Source organism: Portunus trituberculatus, chromosome 30 (assembly GCF_017591435.1).
Source record: "Portunus trituberculatus isolate SZX2019 chromosome 30, ASM1759143v1, whole genome shotgun sequence".
Classification (NCBI taxonomy): domain Eukaryota; kingdom Metazoa; phylum Arthropoda; class Malacostraca; order Decapoda; family Portunidae; genus Portunus; species Portunus trituberculatus.
In genome coordinates, this window is record NC_059284.1 from 1,932,790 (window position 1) to 1,954,840 (window position 22,051).

Consider the following 22,051-nt stretch of genomic DNA (forward strand, 5'->3'; position numbering starts at 1 on the left):
TTGTTATGAAATTTCAAGAAAGGATATGTGAGATTTCTTTCCTTTGTATGAATTATATTTCAGGATTCACCTTGTAGTATGTGAACAATGTTGTATTCATCACAGACATGCATACTGCCACCTATAGTCAAGCAATGCATGTAGGAACCACTGTACATAGTGAACAAAAGGATAAGGTCCATGATCAGAAAATAATGACCTTAATGATGTATAGAAGTTATAACAGGAACACGTGGAACAGCAGACAGTGAACATGATAATTTCATAAAGTGCTAACCCTAATAACACAAAAGAAATTCACTTACAACCTACATCACAACCACAAACAACCAAATATCTTGCCAAAATAACAATAACACTCCATTATTTTCATTTTTCCAATCATTTTCCTCATCCACTTGGCAACACATAATTTTCACAAGACACAGAAGATACCATTTACAACCAGCATGACAACCAAAAACTTAACAAAATTATGAACAAAAGTGTTACCAAAAGCCACAAAACCACCTCACACATTTTTTTCTTCTGTTTGTTCTTGTATTTCTTCTCACCTACTTGGCAACACACTTACAGTCTGATGAACCAGCTTGTTGGTCTTGCACTGTGTTGTAGTGTTACTGGAATGAATGACACACCCTCCACTCACCTTAGCAAGACATTCTGTAGAGGAAGGCTTGCTGAGAGGCAGCCTTCCTTTCACAGTGTGTCCGGCTCTGAAGTTGTGGGTGTGGGATTCTGGGCTGGATGTCATAAGGTTGTTGGACTGTGTATGAGAACCCAGTGACCTTATTTTTACAGGGTGTTGACACATACCTGCACAGTGTAAGTACATCTTGCAGCACCCCTCTGCCCTTCCTTGCCTCTCCACACACTGCCAGTCTGTATTCTCTATTTTTATATTATTTTTTTGTCCGACTAATTGCTTTGTATATCTCTCGCTTTGTAGTCTCTTCTCTGTAATAGCTGCGGTAAAGATAGGAGTATGTTCCTCTGCATTTTGTTTTGAATATCGCCAATCTGAGTAACTGAGTGCAAGTGCAGTAAAGAACGAGTGTGACGTTTTATTGTGTCAGTCAAACTGTTGCTTTGTAATGTCCAGAACATCACACAACAAGCAAACAGAGCAAGATGATGCTGCAGTAGTTTATTAATCACCTCACACTTTGCTTCCATGTCTAAGTAACTGAATGCAAGTACAATGAAGTACAGCTGTAACTATCTTTATCCATGTAAAAATTTTGCATGTGATGAGTCAGACAAGTGTTTGGCATGAGTGAGAGTTTGCCTCAAGATGCCTTACAAAGCTGCTGCAGTCATGTTGGAGATGGTGGTATAGTAGATAAGGTGGTGAGTGTGGGATTGAACGTAGGTTTGAACCCCACCTCGTGCCACATTGAAACTTTGTTGAGTGGTTTAATTTAAAGTTACTTACATGTCACCATATTACCCAGGTTCTAGGTGGAGGTGTAATTGCCTTACACCAAAGATGCACTTAGGTGGTGATATGGGCCCCAATAAGGATACCGTTATAAATAAAATTGCCTGTGCTGCTAGTGGTGGAAGCTGGACACCTCTTCCCATGCTCTTCAAGTATGTCTACAGGCACTATAGGCTATAACATAAAAGAAATGTCAGCAGATTAGTACAGAGGATGAAGGTCTGGCCACACCTTTCCTGTGTCCTGAGGGTGTTACTGTCATGATTCCCAGCGGCCTCTGTACCAATGACCTGACTGGGCATGTAATATTGATGAGTTTATCAGAAGTCTTGAAGCAAACATTCATTTCAGTCTACCAGTTGTCAGTCTCATTACACAACAGGATAAGCTGCTATAGTACTTTATTAATCTATTTCCACTTTATACTCAGTAGTTTGCCAATAGTTATTACAATTGTTATGGCATGGATGAGAAACACCACAAGTCTTGAGATGTATGTACCTTGCTTAGAAACTGCCAACTTGTCCTTTTATAGATTTGGTAAAGAGAAGACCATAAGATTTCATTCTTGAGGACAGAGTATTATTATTATTACAATTATTTGAAGTTTAGATAAAGAATAAGATGTCAGGAATTGTTCATGTGTGTGTATGTTTGTGTGTGTGTTGTCTCGGCCACCTTCCTTCATAGGGATGTCAACATAGCTATATAGAGATTGTTGTTAGTGTTTTTTTCTTATTGTTGTTATTAGTGTTATTCTTGTTGATATTGCTGTTGGTATTAGTGTTTTGTTTGCATCTCCAAGTGTTGAGGAGTGGTGGAGCTGCCTTGTGTGGCTCAGCTGGCCATTTGTTGTCTTATTCTTCTCTTGTGTTGTTTTCATTGGGAGTGTTTTCATTTTTTGCTTCAGGGTATTGTTGCTCACTGTGTGTTTTTACTTTTTCAGCTTGACGGCTTTTGATACTCTTCGTGTTTAGATAAATAGACTCATATGTTTGTTATGAAATACTGATAGAAAACATACAAAATTTCATGTTGCTTGAATACTGTATAGACAGTGCATGATGATAAAAAAGTAAGATTATATATGACTAAATTAAGCTTTGAATTAATGAGTATGCAGGTGAAACACATATACCTATCACTATATGTTGCCTCTTTGAATGCTCTTAAGTGTTTATATCTCCTTAACTTGTATCAAAGGTAATTATTAACCATTTTGTTATATGAGAATCACCATTGCACCAGCAGCTTCAGGAAATTAGAAGAACAGGAATGGATCTTCTCTCTGTTTCACTATTTTTGGAAGCATAGATTTAACAGGCACTCTTTCAACTCATATTTTTGTGCACTTAGTCAGTTTGTGTTGGTAAAAAAAACAAAAATAAGTAAGTGTAAAGCACGATTTGCAGGAACTCATACTGACATGAAACTATAACTTGAGAGAACATGGGAAAGTTAGCATTTTCTCCTCTGGGTGGACGGGAGGAAGGACGAATGCTGCAGTGTCCCGTGATGAACTAAGGCACTTGTGTGTGGTGTGCTGCATCTCAAGCTTTTCTGCTTGCACATCTGTTGTGCATGACGGTTTTCTGCATGTGTGTTACTACATGTGTGTGTGTGTGTGTGTGTGTGTGTGTGTGTGTGTGTGTGTGTGTGTGCACATCTGTGTGTGCTTTTCTGCATTATTTTGCACCTGAGAAATGTTGAGCACGTTTGGAGTTATGCATGAGTTGGTAATTTTGTTGCTTTCTGAACAGGAACTCTAAGGCACCTGAATGTCAGCCAGACAACACTGACTTGTGGTTTGGTGCTTGCAGGTTTTGCCTTGTGCCAGATACTTGCCCGTGGTGAAACTCACTTTGATCAGAACCTTGTGTACTGAATGGCAGTCACTGAAGAAAAAAACAGTGATCCAGTGCTTGTATTACACTGCAGATGAAATTATGTTAAGCTTACATTATTCTAATAGTTGAAATTTGGTTATAAGAAAAAAAGAAAAAAATTTAAATGCCTTGAGCCCTCATAAGAAATGACAATATTAGTTCAGTTCTCAAGGGAGGCTTTATTTTCATGACATGTAAATCCCTGTTTAATCTACAGCTGGAATCATGGAATCACCCTGAAGTGATCCAGTAAACTCTTTAGACCATGATAAGATTATCTACCTGGTTGTGATGAGAAGGCAACACGTTTGAAATTGCAGTGATATTTTTTTTTTTTTTTTTTTTTTTTTCAATTTACAAACACACACATTATTTTCCTGTTATGTGTTCATAACAATTTTGAAGTACAACAGCCTCCAATTCTTCCATCAAGCTGCCACAGTACAGTACTCCCATTCACTCTTGCAGGCAAGTCATGCAAGATATTCTAAATGCATTTGATAGTTTTGTGAGTTGCCAGTGTCTTGAATGGTGCAAGTATCCATGGGCTCAGAAGCAAGACCTGTATGTATGTGCATATTAATGTTGTGGTATATGAGTGTGTTTATTTATTAAACTTTTAAATAAGGTGTTTGTTAATGTTAGTCCTGTAAATATTGAGACTGTTGATGTAAGGGTGAAATATGAGAGGTATTACAAATTAAATAATACTTCAGATGTCTTGTAAATTGAGAGAAAAAGCAGTTAATTTTTTTTTTTTTTTTTTTGCTTAAGGCATAATGTTCTTAGTTCTGAAATGTAGCTACTGTATTGTTATTATTAACAGCTGTCTGTCATTTTCATGAATAATCTTTTAAGAGTAAAGCAGTTGACTTAACTTATTCAGTGTCATCATTGTCTATAGAAAGCTGAGTTAGCAGTTCAAAGGAACCCAATAGGTACAGATGATATATGAAAATCAATCAGTACTGGTCATGTACTCCTTATAAGGTATTAGCTGTGAATCATAGAACAGGTGCAGCCAATGTAGTGAGTGACAGACACATTGACCAGCCAGTCAGTCATGACAGACACAAAAGTACAATATGTATGGAAGGAAATGAGATGCCTGAGTGGGAGGTGCATGCTAACTGGTGGTGTTTTCTACTGCCAGGTCTACAATGCCATGAATGAGCATCCTGAAGCACCTACTGTTGGGGAGGTCCCTCAGGTAAACATTCCTTGTGTTGTCTTGCCTCCTTCACACTTTCTCTCGAGCACAGACTCTTTTGTCCAATGGTTTGTGGCTCAAGGCAGAGGCATCATGGGAAGGACAGATGTGACAGCCTTTTGCATATTGTCTTTAATACATGAAAATGTACTTAAAGAGAGAGTTTATGTATGAAAAACTTGCTTTCTTTAAATTTTTGAAAGGGATTCCCAGATTTCTCATCCCATCTTCTTCAAATTATATAATCAGAACTGTGTATAGCGGCTGAGTTTGTTTTGGCAGGGATGCATCAGAAAGGATGTGGTGCTGTAGTTCCTTACAGGAATGTGGTCCTGATAAGGGTGCCACTCAAAATTAATTCATCTTGTGTTGAGAAGTACTGAAGAATATGTCAGATCATTAACTATCACATACTCCTTGAATACTTGTGAAAATATAACCACTTTTCATACTGCAAGTAACACATGGCTGGATGATAATGATGCCTCTGCTCTGAAGCATTTGTTCTGGAGGACAATTTAATTTGAGTCCTCTACAGGTTATGTTAATAGACTTTTTAATTATTAGAAGATAAAATGACTTCATCTTGCATATTTTCTTTCAAGATATACACAGTTTAGATGTTAATCACAGCTCATAAGTCAATTGCATGCCATAAATTTTTTTGGGAGGGATGGATTAAAGATGCATTGTTTTTAAATTACACACAAAGTAGAAATCAGACTGAAGCACAAAGGGACAGTATTAATTACTAGAATCCAATCACATAACTTTCTCCATACCTTTGTCTTACCACTGGCTCATCTCAGCACCTCACTCCACTATCACCACCATATGTGTTGCAGGTGCAGCCACACAAGAATGCCATTGTTGACTTCCACTCTGCATCCTGTGCTGTCATGGAGAACATCGGCAAGTTCCAGGTTGCTATTTGCCGCACTGGAAGAATAGACACCCGGGTCTCAGTGAGGTAAGAGTGCACAATAGCAGCTCCTCTTGTCTGCCTCTCTCCAGCAATCAGCGTGTTAAATGAGTCTTGCTGATAGAGAGACGTACAGGAAGATGAGCTTGCTGTATGCCTTGAGAATAATCATACTTTTCTTACATTGGTTGAAACACATTATATCTACATAAAAGAAAAAAAATAGTGTTGAGTGAAGTGGTAACAAGACCTGCCTTCCATTGTGTAAAGGGACTGTTATTGATATAGTACAGATCGGAACTCAATTTATTTAGATCAGTTAAACTTTTTATTGCATGGATCCAAATAGTACATGGCATTGAACTGTACAAGGGAAATAGGACATCAAGTGAAGTGATGATGTAAGAACACAAGAAGGGAAGATACAAGAAGCTGTGGAGTCTATGTGTGGCAGTTCCTGTAATGATGATGATTATGATGATGATGATGATGATGATGGTGGTGTTTCTTCTGCAGGGTGGAGACGATAGATGGAACAGCGACAGTGGACCAAGACTACATCGGCATCAATGAGATCATAACATTTGAAGCCAATGAGCGGGAGAAGTTTGTGAGTAACCCTTGATGCAGACTTCCATTATGATGCTGAAGATAACACTGTGTAGCTACTGGTGCTCAAACTCTTCAGCACTTTGACCTCTTGATCACTGGCATTGTTTGGAAAGGTCACAGAGATGATTACTCAGATTCTCAGAATATTTGGTCTCATTAGGACCATGTGAGAGAGAGAGAGAGAGAGAGAGAGAGAGAGAGAGAGAGAGAGAGAGAGAGATGAGGGCTGTGCAGTTAGATGAAGGTAAGAGAGAGGAGTTTGAGGAATATAGAAACAGGAAGGGAGTGGGAATGTGGAGGCAGACATGCAGTGGGGGTTGAGAAAGGAGGTGTGGTTTAATATACATCATTACTTCTGGGCAATAATACTTACCTATCAAAATCCCTTGAGTTGACATATATTTCTCAGTAGGAAGGCTGCCTCATCAAGTATCGAGCATCCCCACTTAACTGACTAGCACCGTACAAATCAGTATACTAGGTTATTATAATCATCTGCCAAAAAGTTAAAAAGATCCATATGTTTATGAAGAGTGGTGGTATAGTGAAGTGTTTGTCGCCACACAGATTGACGTGGAGATCATCAATGACAACCAGTGGGAGCCGGATGAGGAGTTCTTCCTGAAGATCTCCCTCCTGATGGACCCAGAGAAGCGTGAGGGCGTCCAGCTTGGCCGTATCTCCATCATGGAAATCACCATTCTCAATGACGATGGTGAGATCTGCTTACTAAGACTGTGTAGAGGGTGTGTTGTTGCACACTTAGATATAACAATTGTGAAGGATGATGGTGGAATTAAGTGTACTTGATAATATCATATGGCACTGTTTCACTCAGTTCTTCTCTCGATGACATTTCTTTTATCAGTTTATTTATTTACCATTCTCTATTTTCCTATTCTAGTCCTTGTAAACCACAGATAATAATCTGTTCATGGTTGAACTCCAAGCACAGACTCCCACTAGTCAATTAAGTCTCTTATGTGAAAAATACATGAGTTTGTTACAAATAAGTCCTGCACATAAATCACCTTCTTCCTTGCAGAGCCTGGCATTGTGATGTTCCAGAAGAGAGGTTTCCTGGTGAAGGAGAGTATTGGCAATGCTGTCATCCCTGTGGTGAGGAAGAACGGTGCTGACGGGGAGATCACTGTGAAGTGGCGCACCATTGATAAGTCTGCCGTGTCTGGCCGGGACTTCACTGGTGGCGAGGGACTGCTGACCTTCAAGCACACTGAGGTGAGTCCAGCTGACCATCATCTTGAAGCTGTGCAAGATATGAACTGCAAAGTCATTCAGCAGGCTATTTTTTCCCTGCATTTTTCTGTCATTAACCAACATTCATCTATGAAAATTTAAGGAAAATAGTGTGTTCTTTTCCTGATATTTCTGCCTTTAACTAGTACTTCTCTCGCAAAGAAGGAGAAAGTACAGCATAGCATTATATACCTTAAAGATTACACACTTTTGCATTTAATTGATGAAAGTCTTACAGTTTTATCATAGAGAACTTGCATGTCTACATGTCTGTGTCTGTGTGTTGTGGCAGGACGGTCAAGAACAATCAACATTCACTTATTTGATCAGAACATGTTGGACTCATGGTGTTGCTGTGAGTGTTGCTAGAGGCTCCTGCTCCAGCCACTTCTCATGGACACCTTTAGATAAATGTTCCAGTGTTTCTTTGACGTTTCTGAAGGAACTGTACACTTAGTCTTGTCTTGTATGATAAGCTGGACAGGCAGTGTATTTAATAAAGCATCCTTTCTGCTCAAGACACTTCACTAATCGTTAATATTTTCCATTGCAGACTTTACAGAACATTGAAATCCCAATCATTGATGACATGACACCAGAGAAGGACGAACACTTTGAGGTGGAGCTGTTTGATCCTGAAGGAGGAGCCAAGCTGGGCCAGATCAACCGCACAGCCGTCACCATAACAAACGACGATGGTGAGTCACAGTACTCCACAATGCCTCTCACTGTGCCTACAAAATCCATGAAACAAAGCTAGATGTGTCCAGGCTGTGTGTCTGATTCCTACAAAGTGAGAGCAGTACTGTCTCTTCTCCATCAGGTGGGGGGTTGATGTGGTTGAGAGGCTAAGACAGTGTTGTGAATGAATGTGAATGTAAAAGTTGTGTCTTGTTTTAGCTATAGCTGTGTTTGTGGGGAGACATCCTTGGATGTATGTTTTTTTAATGTATTTTTATGTAATAGGGGAAAACTGGCCAAAGGCAACAAAAACTATTAAACAAAAAGGCCCACTGAGATGCAAGTCCTTGAGCATGGTTGAGAGAGTTAGCCAAAAGAAAAGGGATAAATGTGTTGAAACCTCCCTTTTAAATAAGTTCAGGTCATAGGTAGATGGAAATACAGAAGCAGGGAGGGAGTCTCAGCTTCTCATACAGACACCTTTTCTTACTTTTAGACTTCAACAGTTTCCTGAGCAACATGATGCAGATGACCAACGCTAATGTCCACGCCCTGCAAGTCCACCATGAGACATATTTGAGTCAGATCAAGGACGCCCTAAATGTGAATGGAGGCGACATTGAGAATGCCACTTGCATGGACTACATTCTGCACTTCCTCACCTTTGGCTGGAAGGTGTGACGAATGAAGCTCTTTTGTTCTTGTGCCGCGTGTGTTTGTGTGTTAGTTTGTCCGCTGTGCTGTGTGGATTGTGTGGTGTATTGTTAGTTGATTCTCTTGTTAAAAATGCTCTAAATGTTATGAAAGAATTTGTTGGTAAGTATTGTGATGATCAGTAATAAAAAAGTTTTCTGTAGTTTGAAATAAGTTGTGTTTCAGGGTTTTTTTGTGTCTTGTTTGCTCATTCATAACTTCTTTTTCAGTATCATAATTATTTAAGGCATTCATTTTTCATTTTAGTCTCACAGTTATCACAGCTTTTGTTTGCTCCCTATCTAGTGTATCGAGCCATATAACTATGTAATTGATTTTTACTCCCATATAACCCATCCTTGAGATTAGAGGAGCCAAGATGAATAACTATTTGCTTCTTACTTTTACTGGTGTGATAAATAGATACAAGTTCATATTTCTTGTTCCTGTATCTCTGCATCTGTCAGTGTATTATACAACACTCCCTCACCCCACCCTGAATCTTTTCCACTTCTCTGTTCACTCATGCTGTCACCACACTCTATATCTTTTCTCCTTGTTACTTTCACCACTCATTACTGTTAATACTTACATTCTATACAATCTGCCCTCCCCTCTACACTTCCCCACTGTCAATGCACCCTCTAGTCTGTCATCACCCTCTCTGTCACCACTTAATGTAAACTGACAACCTCCCCATCAGATCATCTTTGCACTGGTTCCCCCGCCTGGCATTCTTGGAGGCTGGCTGTGTTTCTTTGTCTCCCTTGGCGTCATTGGTCTCCTCACTGCCATTGTGGGGGACTTGGCGTCAATCTTTGGCTGTCTGGTTGGCCTGAAGGACGGAGTCACTGGTGGGTTATAGAGCTTTGTGCAATATTATTAGTGTGTTTTTAGTTTGCAGAGGATTATATTGAGTTACTCATTTCTGGTGCTTTGATAAATTAATGGAGTCAGTGGTGAATCTGAGGGTGTAGTGCATTTGTTAGTTCAAATTGTGAGTTTTTATTTGGAAATGATAATACAGAATAGTTAATTCCTTTTGTTTTGAAAAGTGATGATTACACTTTGCTCTGGTGCTTTTGGTACAGTTGAACGCTTTCACTGATTAGCTGTGATACAGGTGAATGGAATATCTGATTTGCATTATCATATTGTATCATTTAATGTAGCTGTTACACTGATTGACTGAAATGCAAGTGGAACTGGTAATATATAGTAATCTGCATTATCACATCAACCTCCCTCACTCCCCCAGCCATCACCTTTGTTGCCCTGGGAACGTCTCTGCCCGACACCTTCGCCTCCAAGGCCGCAGCAGTGCAGGAGAAATACGCCGACAATGCTGTGGGGAATGTGACGGGCAGTAACTCTGTCAATGTGTTCCTGGGTCTGGGTCTGCCGTGGCTTATCGCAGCAATAGTTCACGTCATCAGGGTGTGTACAACTTCCATCAAGCATGTTCAAGTGGCACTAGTTTTTTAAATATATATTTTTTTAAATAGAGTAGTATGTCTTTTTGTTGATTCAAGAAAGACTGTTGTATCATCATGCCTATTCATACATCAGTTTCCTCTTAATAATAACCAATAGATTTTGATAACTGTCTGATTGGTGGTGACAATGAGGATGCTTACCTTTCACTCCTCTCACCTCACTCACCCATCACTGAGGCACCACCCTACTCACACCCTGTTACTCACCTGTTGTTTGCAGGACGAACCCTTCGAGGTGAAGAAGGGCAACCTTGGCTTCAGTGTGGGCCTGTTCACTGGACTCAGCATCCTGTGTATTGGCATCATCTTGGCCCGAAGGTGAGGTGCCCCGCCAACACTGTAATATGTTCTGTTGATATTTATAAGTGTTGATTGTTATTTGATGATTAGCATTGCTGGCCAGGCATTGATAATGATTGGTATTGCTAGCCAGGCATTGATAACAATGACCTTGTTGCCGATAACCGATGTAATTGATAGCTGGCAATATATCTGTCAGCTGATAACCAAATGCCAATATTGATAAATACAAATTACATTTCTAGACATAATGATATTCATATTTCTAATAAAAAAAACAATAAATCCAAAATCTTTTTCATTTTTATTTTTATCTTAGAAAACTTAGGATAATCATAGAAGAAACCTCAAACTCAATATTTATCCTGTCTCTTAACTAATGAAAAGTATATACTATACAGTTTTAAGCAAAATGATTACATTTAATATAGAAAGTTTAAAACTTCAACATGCTCATGTCCCAAAGACTAAAATCACCTTTTGGAATGCACTTATAAACTATACAGTATGTAGTAACATTCTTCCAAGTGAAGCACACAGTGAGACCAGACCGTGTCACTGCTCAGTGTAGCATGACAACACACAAACACACACAAGTTTAAGTGAACGGTCATATAAGGAAAGGCTATGAATACTAGGTCTTACAACTTTAGAAAAGCGAAGGGAAAGAGGAGATTTAATAGCAGCGTATAGAGCGATGACTGGACTGGAAAAATTAGATAGAGAAGACTTACTAATCTGGGACACTAATGACACAAGACAACATGGAAAGAAAATAAGAAAGGACAACTGCAGGAGAGATATCAAGAAGTTCAGCTTTCCACAAAGATATGTAGAGGTGTGGAGTAGTTTAGATAAAGAGAGTCGTTGAAGCAAGGACAATGAATAAATTCAAAGAAATGTTGGATTTTCATAGATATGGAGACTGGACAGCATAAGCATAGCTCTTTTCCTGTATGTTACAATTAGGTAAATACAACTAAGTAAATGCATACACAAGGGGTCAGGCTGGTAATAAGGTGCTCTCTTCCTCAGGTTCTTGGGTGTGTTTGGCAAGGCAGAGCTGGGCGGGCCAGCAACTCCGAGGTACGCGTCCGGAATTGTCATGATGAGCCTGTGGATGGTGTATGTGCTCTTCTCCTCCTTCCAGCAGTATGACTATTTCAAATGATTTTCACAGTGTGTGTTTGTGTGTGTGTGTGTGTGTGTCTGAGGTTTTGACAATGCAAGATGGTGTTTATTCTGTGTGGAAGGTAGAATGGAGTGTTTATTGTCATCAGGGCGGGAAAAATATTTATCTGTTACTCTTGTACATGGATGAGCCTTTAAAGAATTCTCGTACTTCCAGTTTGTCAATAATTTTAGTCCACTAGATATAATTTCTCTGATCAAATTGTGTGTATGTGTGTGTGTGTGTGTGTGTGTGTGTGTGTGTGTGTGTGTGTGTGTGTGAGTGTGTAGTGACAAGAGTGAAGAAACCAGATGTGTAATAAAGAGCAATATGTTGTCCAGTGAATTCTTTGTTATGTACATCCTGTGTGTTATTTATCATCTGTTTTTTTTTGTGTGTTTTTTCTGTCTTGAATTAGTTTAGTCTTCATGATCACAAAGAAATGAGAGTTGAAATCAGCCTCCCTCTCTTCAAGGTTCTACAGGAAACACTGTGCGTCATTTGATCAAGTGTCTTTGGTTGAGAATGCTTTGCAATATGATGTAGTATTTGGTACATGTATTGTGGGAGAACCTCACAATAAGTATCACATGGAAGGGAAATACCAGTAGATGTGTGAAGATGAGTGAAAACTTTAATGTAATTATCTTTTCTTAGTTATCAACACATTGATTTAATTACATTTTTCAATCAATAACTACAGTACTTTGATTTCAAATGATGCATATATGAATGACCATTAATTTTTGGGGATTCTAAAGAAGTTGTTTGATGGGAACATTGGACCATTAGTAGAGAAACACCCACAGGAAGCTAGATAATCTCAGTGGCCTTTGACAACTCCTTAAGAGAGAGAGAATAAAGTGTTTGAGAAGATGAACCAACCACTCATGTGATTCAGTTTGCTGGTGTGTTCAAGGTTTGGCTTTTATTAGATATTAGTGTTTGATAGTTAGAATTTCTTATTTATCTACATGATGGAATGAGTGGCTGTATTCAGAGTGGCATTTAAATGTGTGTGTGTGTGTGTGTGTGTGTGTGTGTGTGTGTGTGTGTGTGTGTGTGTTCAGTGTGAGCTCAGGATTCTTTGTACTAATGTAAGAAATTTAATGAGTTAAGTTACAATTGGTTGCTCTAACTTTGTCTTTTCTTGGATTTTCTTCATATCTGGAAGTTTGTTGATGTGCAAGTGTTGTGCTGATTCCATCTTTACTACAGATATGATGACACAAACTGTTCATTTCTCGCCATATTATTTCCTCTAACTTTTCTTTTGTAGTTTTTTGTGCAGGAGTTGTCTTTTCCTTCAATGCTTATTCCTTTTTATTCTTACACTAACACTATTTGATTCTCAGTGTAGCAGATATATCAAAATGAACAAATCCTATATCTTTCACTGGTCTTCTTTCCTAAGTTCTTCACATACATCACATTCCTTCCTCTCAAAATAAAAAAATTTCCACATAACATTACTCTTAACACTTTGCTACTATTGAGTGCATTGGCTCGGTATGAGTATATCAAATGACACGATTCAATACTTTTCAAATTTCTATTGTTTTATATTCAGAAATTTAAGAATCTGTATTTATGTGTAACTATAATTGTAATACGTATGTAAGCTATATATGTCATGTTTGTTTTGAAATTCTCTATTTTGTAATGTTTTCCTTAAACAGACTATAAGTATTTCCCTCATGCAGGTAATGAGGTTACGGGAATGTGATGTAGAGGTAGAATTACTATAGTTCGGCATAGAGAATATTGAGAGGGTCTGTACACTCTCAATGTTTAGATGGTTTGTGGTGATTTCCAGTTTCATGTTCCTGATCTATGCGACTAAAACCTCCCAGGCGTGTTTTCCTTGGGTAATAACTTTGTAGCTTTGTACTGGACACCTGGTGATGATAATGATGACTGAAGGGTAGTGTTAATAAGAACATGTAGCTTTCATTCTTGTAAGCTCTTGATCAAATTTTGTCTATGTTCTTCACTTGTGATGGTGAATGGTGGGTGGTTTTCTCATGGGTAGATTATAGTGTCCAGTCTTGTTCTGATCCCCAACTGAGTTCAATGCTCACTCATGTGTCAAGTGTGGGATAGCATTGTCTTGGTGTGTGGCAGACAACTCTCCAACTTGTTAACCAGTGCATTGTTTCCAGTCACATTCTTAACTTTTTATCCACAACTGCCTTCACTCTCAACCAAGCTCTTAACTTGTATGATACTGCCAAGGACATAGCCACAGCCACTGGACACAGCTGGTGGTGTCAGTATTACACCACAAATGCAGCATGTCCCTTACAGGTGTTGTGCTGAACCTCTGTGTGAAATGCTGTGTGAGTGTGTTGCCTGTGCTGTGTGCTGGTGAGTCTGTGTCAAGCCGTGTGTATCTTGGTCGTGGCGTGTGACTGCTGACCATTGTGACAGTGAAGGGAGGTTCTGTAGTGTATGGCCTGTCACACTTTTACTCTGTATCTACATGCTGATTACAGGATATACATACTACATATATACAAAGTTATGTCTGTATTAAAGATTCCATCGGAAGTTTGCTTCAGTACCTAATGTGGCTTTTCCCTAAAGTTTACTCCATTCAGACTTGTACTTTGATGTGGGATTCTTGCTAAATAAAACTTCACATTTTTTTCCCATTCTTTAATTTTTATTCTGAAAATGTACAAAAGTATTAGTGAAAGAGCCATGAGCTCATGCACAGGACACAGCAACAGTGCTCAGTGTAGTAAAGATAAACAGTGAAGCAGTCCCAGAGAGGTGTGGTTGTTCTTACCTAACTAATTGTTCTTACATGTATTTTTTACAGGACTGAGTCAGGTATATAGTATCTCATCTTTTGAAATTAAATCATCATACTTGTAGATATCATTAAAGCACTGAATGCTCCTTGCACACACAGCTTCATCCTCATTAGTTGATGCATGTGTAAGATGCAAGTCACATAAGTCAGTGCATAGATTATAAAACATAGCCAGCATAGAGAATAGTGTGCTTTGCAGTAGAGATATGTGTGTTGTAGAGGACAGGGAAGGACAAGAGCACCAGTGTGACACCAGTTAAGGTCACACTGGTTCATCTTCTCTCTGGCATCTTCCAGAAGAATATTCCTCCATCCTCTCCCACCGAGGCAAGGACCTTGCCGTCTGACGAGAGGTCCACCTTGGCCACCGACCCACTGTGGCCATGACCTTCATGTGTGACCCGACCCTTGCTCCAGTTCCAGACCTGTCGTGGACATATTATCTTGACTGGAAGTTGAAGAATGTAATAGTATTGAATAGAAATTCATTTAGTTGTCTGGATAATGGCCATCCATCAACCATATGGAGAAAAAAAGTCAAAAGCTCTATGCAAATCAGGTAAAAAAGACATGTTTCCTAAGGAGTGCCACTTGTATGGCTGCTGGCTTCATGCAGCTTCCCTGGTTACAGTACTACTTATGTTCAAGTGTGATACCAACCCTGATGGTCGCGTCCTCGCCTGCTGTGACCAAGGTGGCATCATCCTTGGAGGCAGTGATGGTGGTGATGGGCCTGTTGGAAGCTGGGAGGTCTGCTAGCAACACCCCATCATGTCTGTCCCACACCATCACTGACCCATCACTGCCTACAGTTACCACCTCGCCACTACCCAGCACCTGTCCGCCCAGGAACACCGTGTGGGCTGTGAGGCGGTACACACGCTCCAGCTCCCTGAAAGCAACACGAGGTAATTACCTAATCTGGTAAAGCGGTCTATAATCATGTAAGTGTGCTTACATGACGAGGACCACATTAAAACCGCGGCAGTTGACTCACGGCAGACTCCAAAGGATGCAGGAACCATCACCGCTGCATGACAGGACCCGAGTCTCCGTGGGCGCCAGGGCGAGGTGAGTCACTTCCCCTCGGTGCTCCTTCTGTGAGGCCTCCATGAGGACTCTCCTCCCATCCACTGCCCACACTCGCACCTGTCGCGACACACGATAACTATCTACAGTATATGCGCCTATCAGACCTGGGAGATGCAGGATGGAAGGAAAAGGGGAAGAGTTTCGTTAATCATCTCCACATGAATTACTTCTTGCTCCATTCGCCCATTTCGGCTTCAAAAAAGGTTTCTATTGTATGAAGTCAATTTTGTCAATCTGACTGACTACAAATCAACCATAGTCAAAATTTTTATGTTACTGAATCTCTATATGTGCCTCACCCGTCCATCGCGGCCTCCAGACACAAGCTTCCCACTCTTCAGCACGCAGACTGTGTTGACGCCCGCGTGGTGCGCGTCATCCATTACCCACACCACACGCCCGCTCTCAGCCCCCAGCCCACGTAGTCGCCCGTCACTCCACCCTGAAACAACACTCCATCACTCATCAGACCACTGCTGCGGATAAAATGCTGTGGGTGTGCTGAGTGCTGTGAGGTGCTGTGCGTTACCTGTGATGATGGTGTGCAGAGAGGGAGACACACAGCAGCAGTAACACACGATTCCCGTCAGCTCCACCCTCAGTAACTCCTGCAGGGAAGCCACGTTCCACACCCTCACGCCACCCATGCCGCCACACACCACCAGCTGGTCAACGTCCCTAACACAGGAAAGTCCTTTTTTTTTTTTTTTGTCCAAGAAAGCGTTATATGACTAATTTTTTGCAGCCCCTTCAATCGTTCAGTCAGTTAATATTAAGTCAGGCAGTTTAGGGCACCAGTCTCTTTGTTACCTTGGAAATGTGACGTCATTGATAGGTTCAGAGTGGCAGGTTGACAGCAGATGTAGCTCAGGTGTCACGGAGTCCAACTTGAGGGTCTTGTGAAGAGCGTGTGTGGAGTTGGAATGCTTTCGCTGCGACACATTTCTCTCTCGAGTACCTCTTTTCTCTTTTGGGTTTCTCATCTGACCTTGAAACTCTACTCTCGTCTTGTTGGACCTGCTTTGGTTGAAATCTTGGTGTTGAAAGAATAGCTTGAGTTGGTAGATATCCGAGGAGACCGTCCCCAGCACCACCTCCTCCCCCGCCACACTGAGGGAGGTCACCGCCGCGCCCACCTCCACCGCCCACACCTACGAGGAGGGAGAAGCATTTAGGCTTTTTTTTGCACTAGAGGAGAGGTGGTGATAATTTAAATCATTCGGTGAAGTGGCAAAAATGATCGGCTTATTCACAGTAGACTCTATATATACACTAGATCTTGGCAATGTAGGCTATGGTGAAGTGTATCGACATATTTAAATGATTAGTTTTGCGAATTAACAAAAAAATACAGTTTTAGAGTAAAGGTCCTCAATGTGTAGTTTGTGAGTGTGGCTGAGTTGTCTACCGAGCCTTTCAAGCGTCTGTCTGGCAGGTACAGGTAATGTGGTGTGGTGTGGTGGGCTGTGGAGGGGGTGAGGATGGGGTGTGGTGCGGGGCGGGGATAGCGGGGAGAGGGGCGGCACCCGCTCACCTGCTGGAGGAGGGGCCTGGTGGGGTCCTTCGGGTGCGTGTATTTAACAGTGCCATGGGCGCGTGGTGGCGCGGGGCACGCTGGCCTCCCTTCCTCTGTTACATCTTGCAGTTGTCGGTACGCCCGCACGTAGCCGCCCACGTCACCCACCAGCAGGTCACCGTTGGGCAGCACCGCCATGGCCTGCAGACCTGCCGTGCCAAAGGAGTGGAGGGAGAAGGGAGAGGGAGCGGTGAGTCACCCTGAACGACATTTTGAGAGCTCTCGGCCTCTCATATGTAGCTATTATTATTCTCAAAAACCTCAATTGTGTTATTTGTAAGGTTCCAATGTTCATTCGTGTTTCTTGTTTCTCTCAGTGTCTAATCATTATAATGAAACCATCATTACAAAAACTGGACTGGCCCGCATAGCTTCAATATTTTTACTAGAGCGTATTAGAAGCAAGTAATTAGAATAACAAGGCAGTGACTCACCAGGTGTGGGGGCGCGCGTGAGCCTGGGACCGCCGGGCGAGGGCGCGGGTCGGGGTGCCATCACAGACACCAGCACGGGAGACGGGTGGCAGCCTGCGACCAGAAGGTATTTGTCAAAGATTGATCTCTATAGTCAGTGTTATAAGAGAATACACCTTAGTGAAGATAAGTCAGGTACTGGAAAATGTTACTAGGGAAACTTTGAAGTTCTTTCTAAATATTTCCAAGCCCTCCCGTGCGTGCACATCCGCGGAACGAAATATTAATGGTGAGGAAAGACGCCACAACTTTGAATGAAAAGGCATAATCTATTCTACATCATGCGAAGCAAAGAAATAAAGACTGCGAAAGAAAACTATCCAAATTATTCAACAAGAATGACTTAATCTTTCATTTCTGAGATTTTGTGCCTTTCCTGAAGGTGCATCCTGTGAACGTACGTATGTTTGTCTCAGCACACATGATGCACAACATTTCCCCCTGGACTTCCATTCCTCTTCACACGAGGACACAAGGGACTGACGAACACTAGGCAGGGTGTCCCTCACGTAGAGAGAGAGAGAGAGAGAGAGAGAGAGAGAGAGAGAGAGAGAGAGAGTAATGCATTTTCAGTTGTTTATTTATTCTTTATTCCTATTTTCTTTCTTTGATTCTTTCTTTCTTATTACTTTCTTTCTTTCTTTCGTTCTTTTTTTCTTTCTTTCTTTCTTTCTTTCTTTCTTTGTGTAACCGCCGGTCGAGGGGAAGATGGCCTGTGTGCTGTAATTGTGGTCGCTTCCCTGAGTGTGAGTTGATTGGTGCAGTTTCCATAAGAGTCTTTTGTAATGAGTGGAGTGTGGCTGTGCGGGCGCCGGGCTCCAGACAGCGGGCACAAGTTCCTCAGAATAAGTTATAGTCCGGAGACTCACCTGGCGCGGGGGGCTTGTTGAGCCGCACCTTGACCACGTCCCCGGTGGTGGTGGCCGCGAATAGGAACTCCTCAGCCTCATCCACCTGCAGAGATACAATTGTTACGCGCCACCGATCCACTGCCTACCTCAGCCCATCACACCCACCACTCCATTGGGCTTCTGTCTACCTCAGCCCACCACAATCACCACACCAGCAAGCTTCTGTCTACCTCACTGCACCACATCCACCACACCACCAAGCCTCAGCTCTCCTCCGTCCACCACACCTGCCACGCCACCAAGCTTCTGTTTACCTCAGCCCACCGTGCACACTCACCACACCACCAAGCCTCAGCCTTCCTCAGCCCACCACACCTGCCACATCAACAAGCTTCTGTCTATCTCAGCCCACCACACCCACCACACCACCAAGCCTCAGCTCTCCTCAGCCTACCACACCTACCACAGCCTTGCCGTGCCTCCTTTTACCGCCTCAGACTGACACGCTTCCGACTCTGCTGCCAAGAACTATGTGTTTTCAAAGGTCACAGAGATGATTACCCGGGTTCTCACTAAAGTTTCTGTTGATAATGTAGAAGTATTATTAATCTGTCACTAGAATTGTGAAAAAAAAAAAAATCAAAGATCACTTTTCCTTCAACTGGAGCCTTTTGAAAAAGTGGAGATGTGGCGCACGAGTGTTTCAGAATAAGGTTCACTGAAATATTTGAAACACAACCCTTGCCTCTCGACACCACATCGCCTCAGTGTCGCCCTATCAACGTACTCTCATGCAGGTGTAGTTCCTCTCCGTGAGACCGAGGGAGATGGACGTGGGTGTGAGTCTGTTCGTGGCGGGATTAAGTGACCACGCCCTTAGGATGCGTTGTCCCCCCACTAGGATGAGTGTGGGCGTGTGTGGGGCCATGCACAAGAGTGAGGCCACACCCATCCCTGGCTCGGCCGCCTGAACACCTGCGGGCGAGAATGAAGGAGAAGTAAAATGTATTATCATGGTCACTAGATGCCACTGAGGGGACAAAAAGCCTGGCAAGTTTGTCCTCTCATCTGTTTACTTTCGTCTCTTCCGCTCATATACATCAAGGCTGGAGTGCAAGTATGTATACCGTTTACTTTTGTTTGCTGAAGTGTACTCAATGCAAGATAATTAGACTTAATGTTGCTTTCTAAAGGGCTTTTCTTGTAGCGATAGTCATACAAAGACTCTGTGTGAAGAAATTTATACCTTCAGTGCCAGGACGTGTTTTCATATGTATTCTGTTTACTATTTGGTAATTTTATGCATCTTCAGAATCTTATGTGGGGATTAAAATAGTGAAGAATCTGTGAATTAATTTTTTGACCTTCATATACCTTTTCTAATGTAAATATAATCGTGTATTCATACATAAAACTGGTGACAAAAATGCGTCACAGTATTGAAGAGGCTAAGAAGGCTATCCATTACAAAACCTATGAAATCAGTCTTTACGAGAGAACGGCACTTGAAAGAATACCAGGAATAGCTTAACTTAATATCCTATCTTAATGTGGACACACTTTCCCTCATCAGTCGGTGGTGCATCTTCAACTATCAAAATCATAGAGAACAACAGAAAGCTACTAAAGTGATTGGCTAATATCAGATCCAACAAAGAAAGTGCTGGAAGTAAGATTAGGAAAACACAAATAGACTCTCAAGGACCAAAGTAAAAGCACTGAAGAGGCTGAAGGGACGCACTGCAAATGGGGGTCGTGGTCGGGATATGCCACAGGACAAGGAATCCATCGGAGAGTCCCCCAAGGCTGGCCACGTACTCCTCCCCCGCTGACACCCCGACAGCCGCCACCTCTTCTCTGTGCACCTCGTGACTGCCACACTCCTGCCGCTCCTCGTACCGCCATACCACCACCCGCGCCTGTTGATGAGAGGTGGTTAATGGTACCTTCAGTAGACCCCTTCCATTGTCATCCATTTTAGTTACCCTTGGCCAGAGTCTATGTAAAGAAAGAAGATTCAGAAATGATTTATGTCGGTTATCACTAATTGTTGCAGGTTCAGTAGGTCAGTCACTCACTCACTCCTGTAGTCAGTCAGTCAATCAGTCAGTCGGTCACTCAGTCTTCTAATCAGTCAGTCAGTCAGCCAGTCATCCTTTTAATCAGTCAGTCATTCGTTCACCCAACCACTCAGTCAGTCATTCACTCATGCATTCAATCAGTCAGCCAGTCACTCACTCAGTCACCCAATCAGTCAATCAGTTAGTGAGTCAGTGAATGAGTCAGTCAGCCACTCACTCACCTGGCATCCTGGGTCACCGTCCTGCGCTGACACGATCAATTTACCGGAGCGGGAGACAGCGAGGGCGACGACTGGGCGTGTGTGGCCGTGCAGGATGGCGTGGCGGCTCCCTGCTCTGTCCCACACGCCCACACCCACACCCAGGGGATAAACTAAGCTGGAGTCTTTCTGAAGGTGCAGCCCGTCCACTACCTTACCTACGGGAGGGAAGCTTAAGTTATTGAGGCAAAGGAGAATTATTCAGCTGAAGATTATAAGTGATCGAGCTATCTGGATAGTGGCATCAATAAGTGAGTGATGGTCTTAACGGGACTGCCACTGCTTTTACTTCATCCATGTCTCTTAACCCTATTATAGTACTGGGACACATTTTTACCTTGAGTTTTAGGTGCGATTAGACGATTTTATTTACATTAGGAAGGGTTTATGGAGGTTAGAAGCTTAATGACCACTGTCTTTATGATTTTAATCCTCCACATTAGTTTCTGAATCTGTATAAAATCACCAAATAGTAAGCAGAAGGAATAAGGAAACGCGTCATGGTATTGAAGGGGTTAATCCTACGTGTCTTTACCGGTGAATCCAATAGTGGAGAGAAGCTGCAGGTCCTTTATCTTCTTGTTTGGTTTCATGGTGGGCCGGGACTCGCTCAGCTCTGCTCCTGGCTTGGCTTGTCTTGTCTTCTCCTTCACAGCATCTGGAGTTTTGAGCGGCAGACACTGTACTGTATTGTTTATTGTTTCTCTTGCCTCATCTTTCTTTTCAAGTGGACTGACACTTTTATTTAATCCTTTTCCTTTTTTTTTTCGAGTTTAGGCGATGAGTACTTTATTCCTTATTATAGGACTGACTCACTCTTAACAAAGCACTCCCTGATACATCACAAGAAATAGCGTTTGGGTACAGAATACTCCCAAAACAGCCTGACACTCCAAAAAAAAAAAAAAACAATGTCTAGACAGAGAATTATATGTACATCCCAAAACACACCCTGATACACCCCAGAACCAGCACTTTAGGTAGACAACACACTTCGGTACACCCAAAACTCACTCTGACACCCTTAAAAGCAGTGTCTTGACAGAGAATTAAAGGTACAATTTTACACCACACCCTGATACACTCCAGAACAGTGCTTTGAATAGAGAACACACCTTGGTACACCCAACACACGATTTAATACTCCCCCAAAAGACCGGCAGCGCTTTGTGTGTTGTGGTAATCAGCTGGTGGCCACTGACAGACAGAGCGTCCCGGTAACCTTGGTAAC

The 22,051-nt window shown here is 41.9% G+C and overlaps 2 protein-coding genes across 11 annotated transcripts in view; one reads left to right on the forward strand and one right to left on the reverse strand.

The window, feature by feature from the left end:
- LOC123510985 (sodium/calcium exchanger 2-like) overlaps nt 1–14,318 on the forward strand; it is a 94,724-nt gene extending 80,406 nt beyond the window's left edge. For 8 of the 10 annotated variants that reach the window (XM_045266554.1, XM_045266556.1, XM_045266553.1 and 5 more), the window contains 11 exons: nt 4,481–4,537; nt 5,383–5,507; nt 5,976–6,069; nt 6,639–6,786; nt 7,117–7,310; nt 7,882–8,026; nt 8,506–8,684; nt 9,406–9,556; nt 9,961–10,139; nt 10,419–10,516; nt 11,534–14,318. In XM_045266554.1, the coding sequence (XP_045122489.1) occupies nt 4,481–4,537; nt 5,383–5,507; nt 5,976–6,069; nt 6,639–6,786; nt 7,117–7,310; nt 7,882–8,026; nt 8,506–8,684; nt 9,406–9,556; nt 9,961–10,139; nt 10,419–10,516; nt 11,534–11,669 (1,506 nt within the window). In that variant the 3' untranslated portion in view covers nt 11,670–14,318. Of the gene's footprint in view, nt 1–801; nt 826–4,480; nt 4,538–5,382; nt 5,508–5,975; nt 6,070–6,638; nt 6,787–7,116; nt 7,311–7,881; nt 8,027–8,505; nt 8,685–9,405; nt 9,557–9,960; nt 10,140–10,418; nt 10,517–11,533 lie in introns of all 10 variants that reach the window. The other 2 variants (XM_045266555.1, XM_045266561.1) reach the window with 2 other exon arrangements.
- On the reverse strand, nt 11,893–21,994 carry LOC123510986 (cilia- and flagella-associated protein 52-like). Its single transcript, XM_045266564.1, has 13 exons — nt 21,356–21,994; nt 20,782–20,978; nt 20,221–20,398; nt 19,267–19,454; nt 18,498–18,582; nt 17,590–17,682; nt 17,114–17,304; nt 16,390–16,730; nt 16,109–16,257; nt 15,879–16,021; nt 15,485–15,636; nt 15,148–15,379; nt 11,893–14,912 (listed from the first exon to the last, which is right to left on the reverse strand). The coding sequence occupies exons 1-13, from the start codon at nt 21,411–21,413 to the stop codon at nt 14,760–14,762; spliced, it is 2,160 nt and encodes a 719-aa protein (XP_045122499.1). The 5' UTR covers nt 21,414–21,994; the 3' UTR covers nt 11,893–14,759.
- Nucleotides 21,995–22,051: the final 57 nt, after the last annotated feature.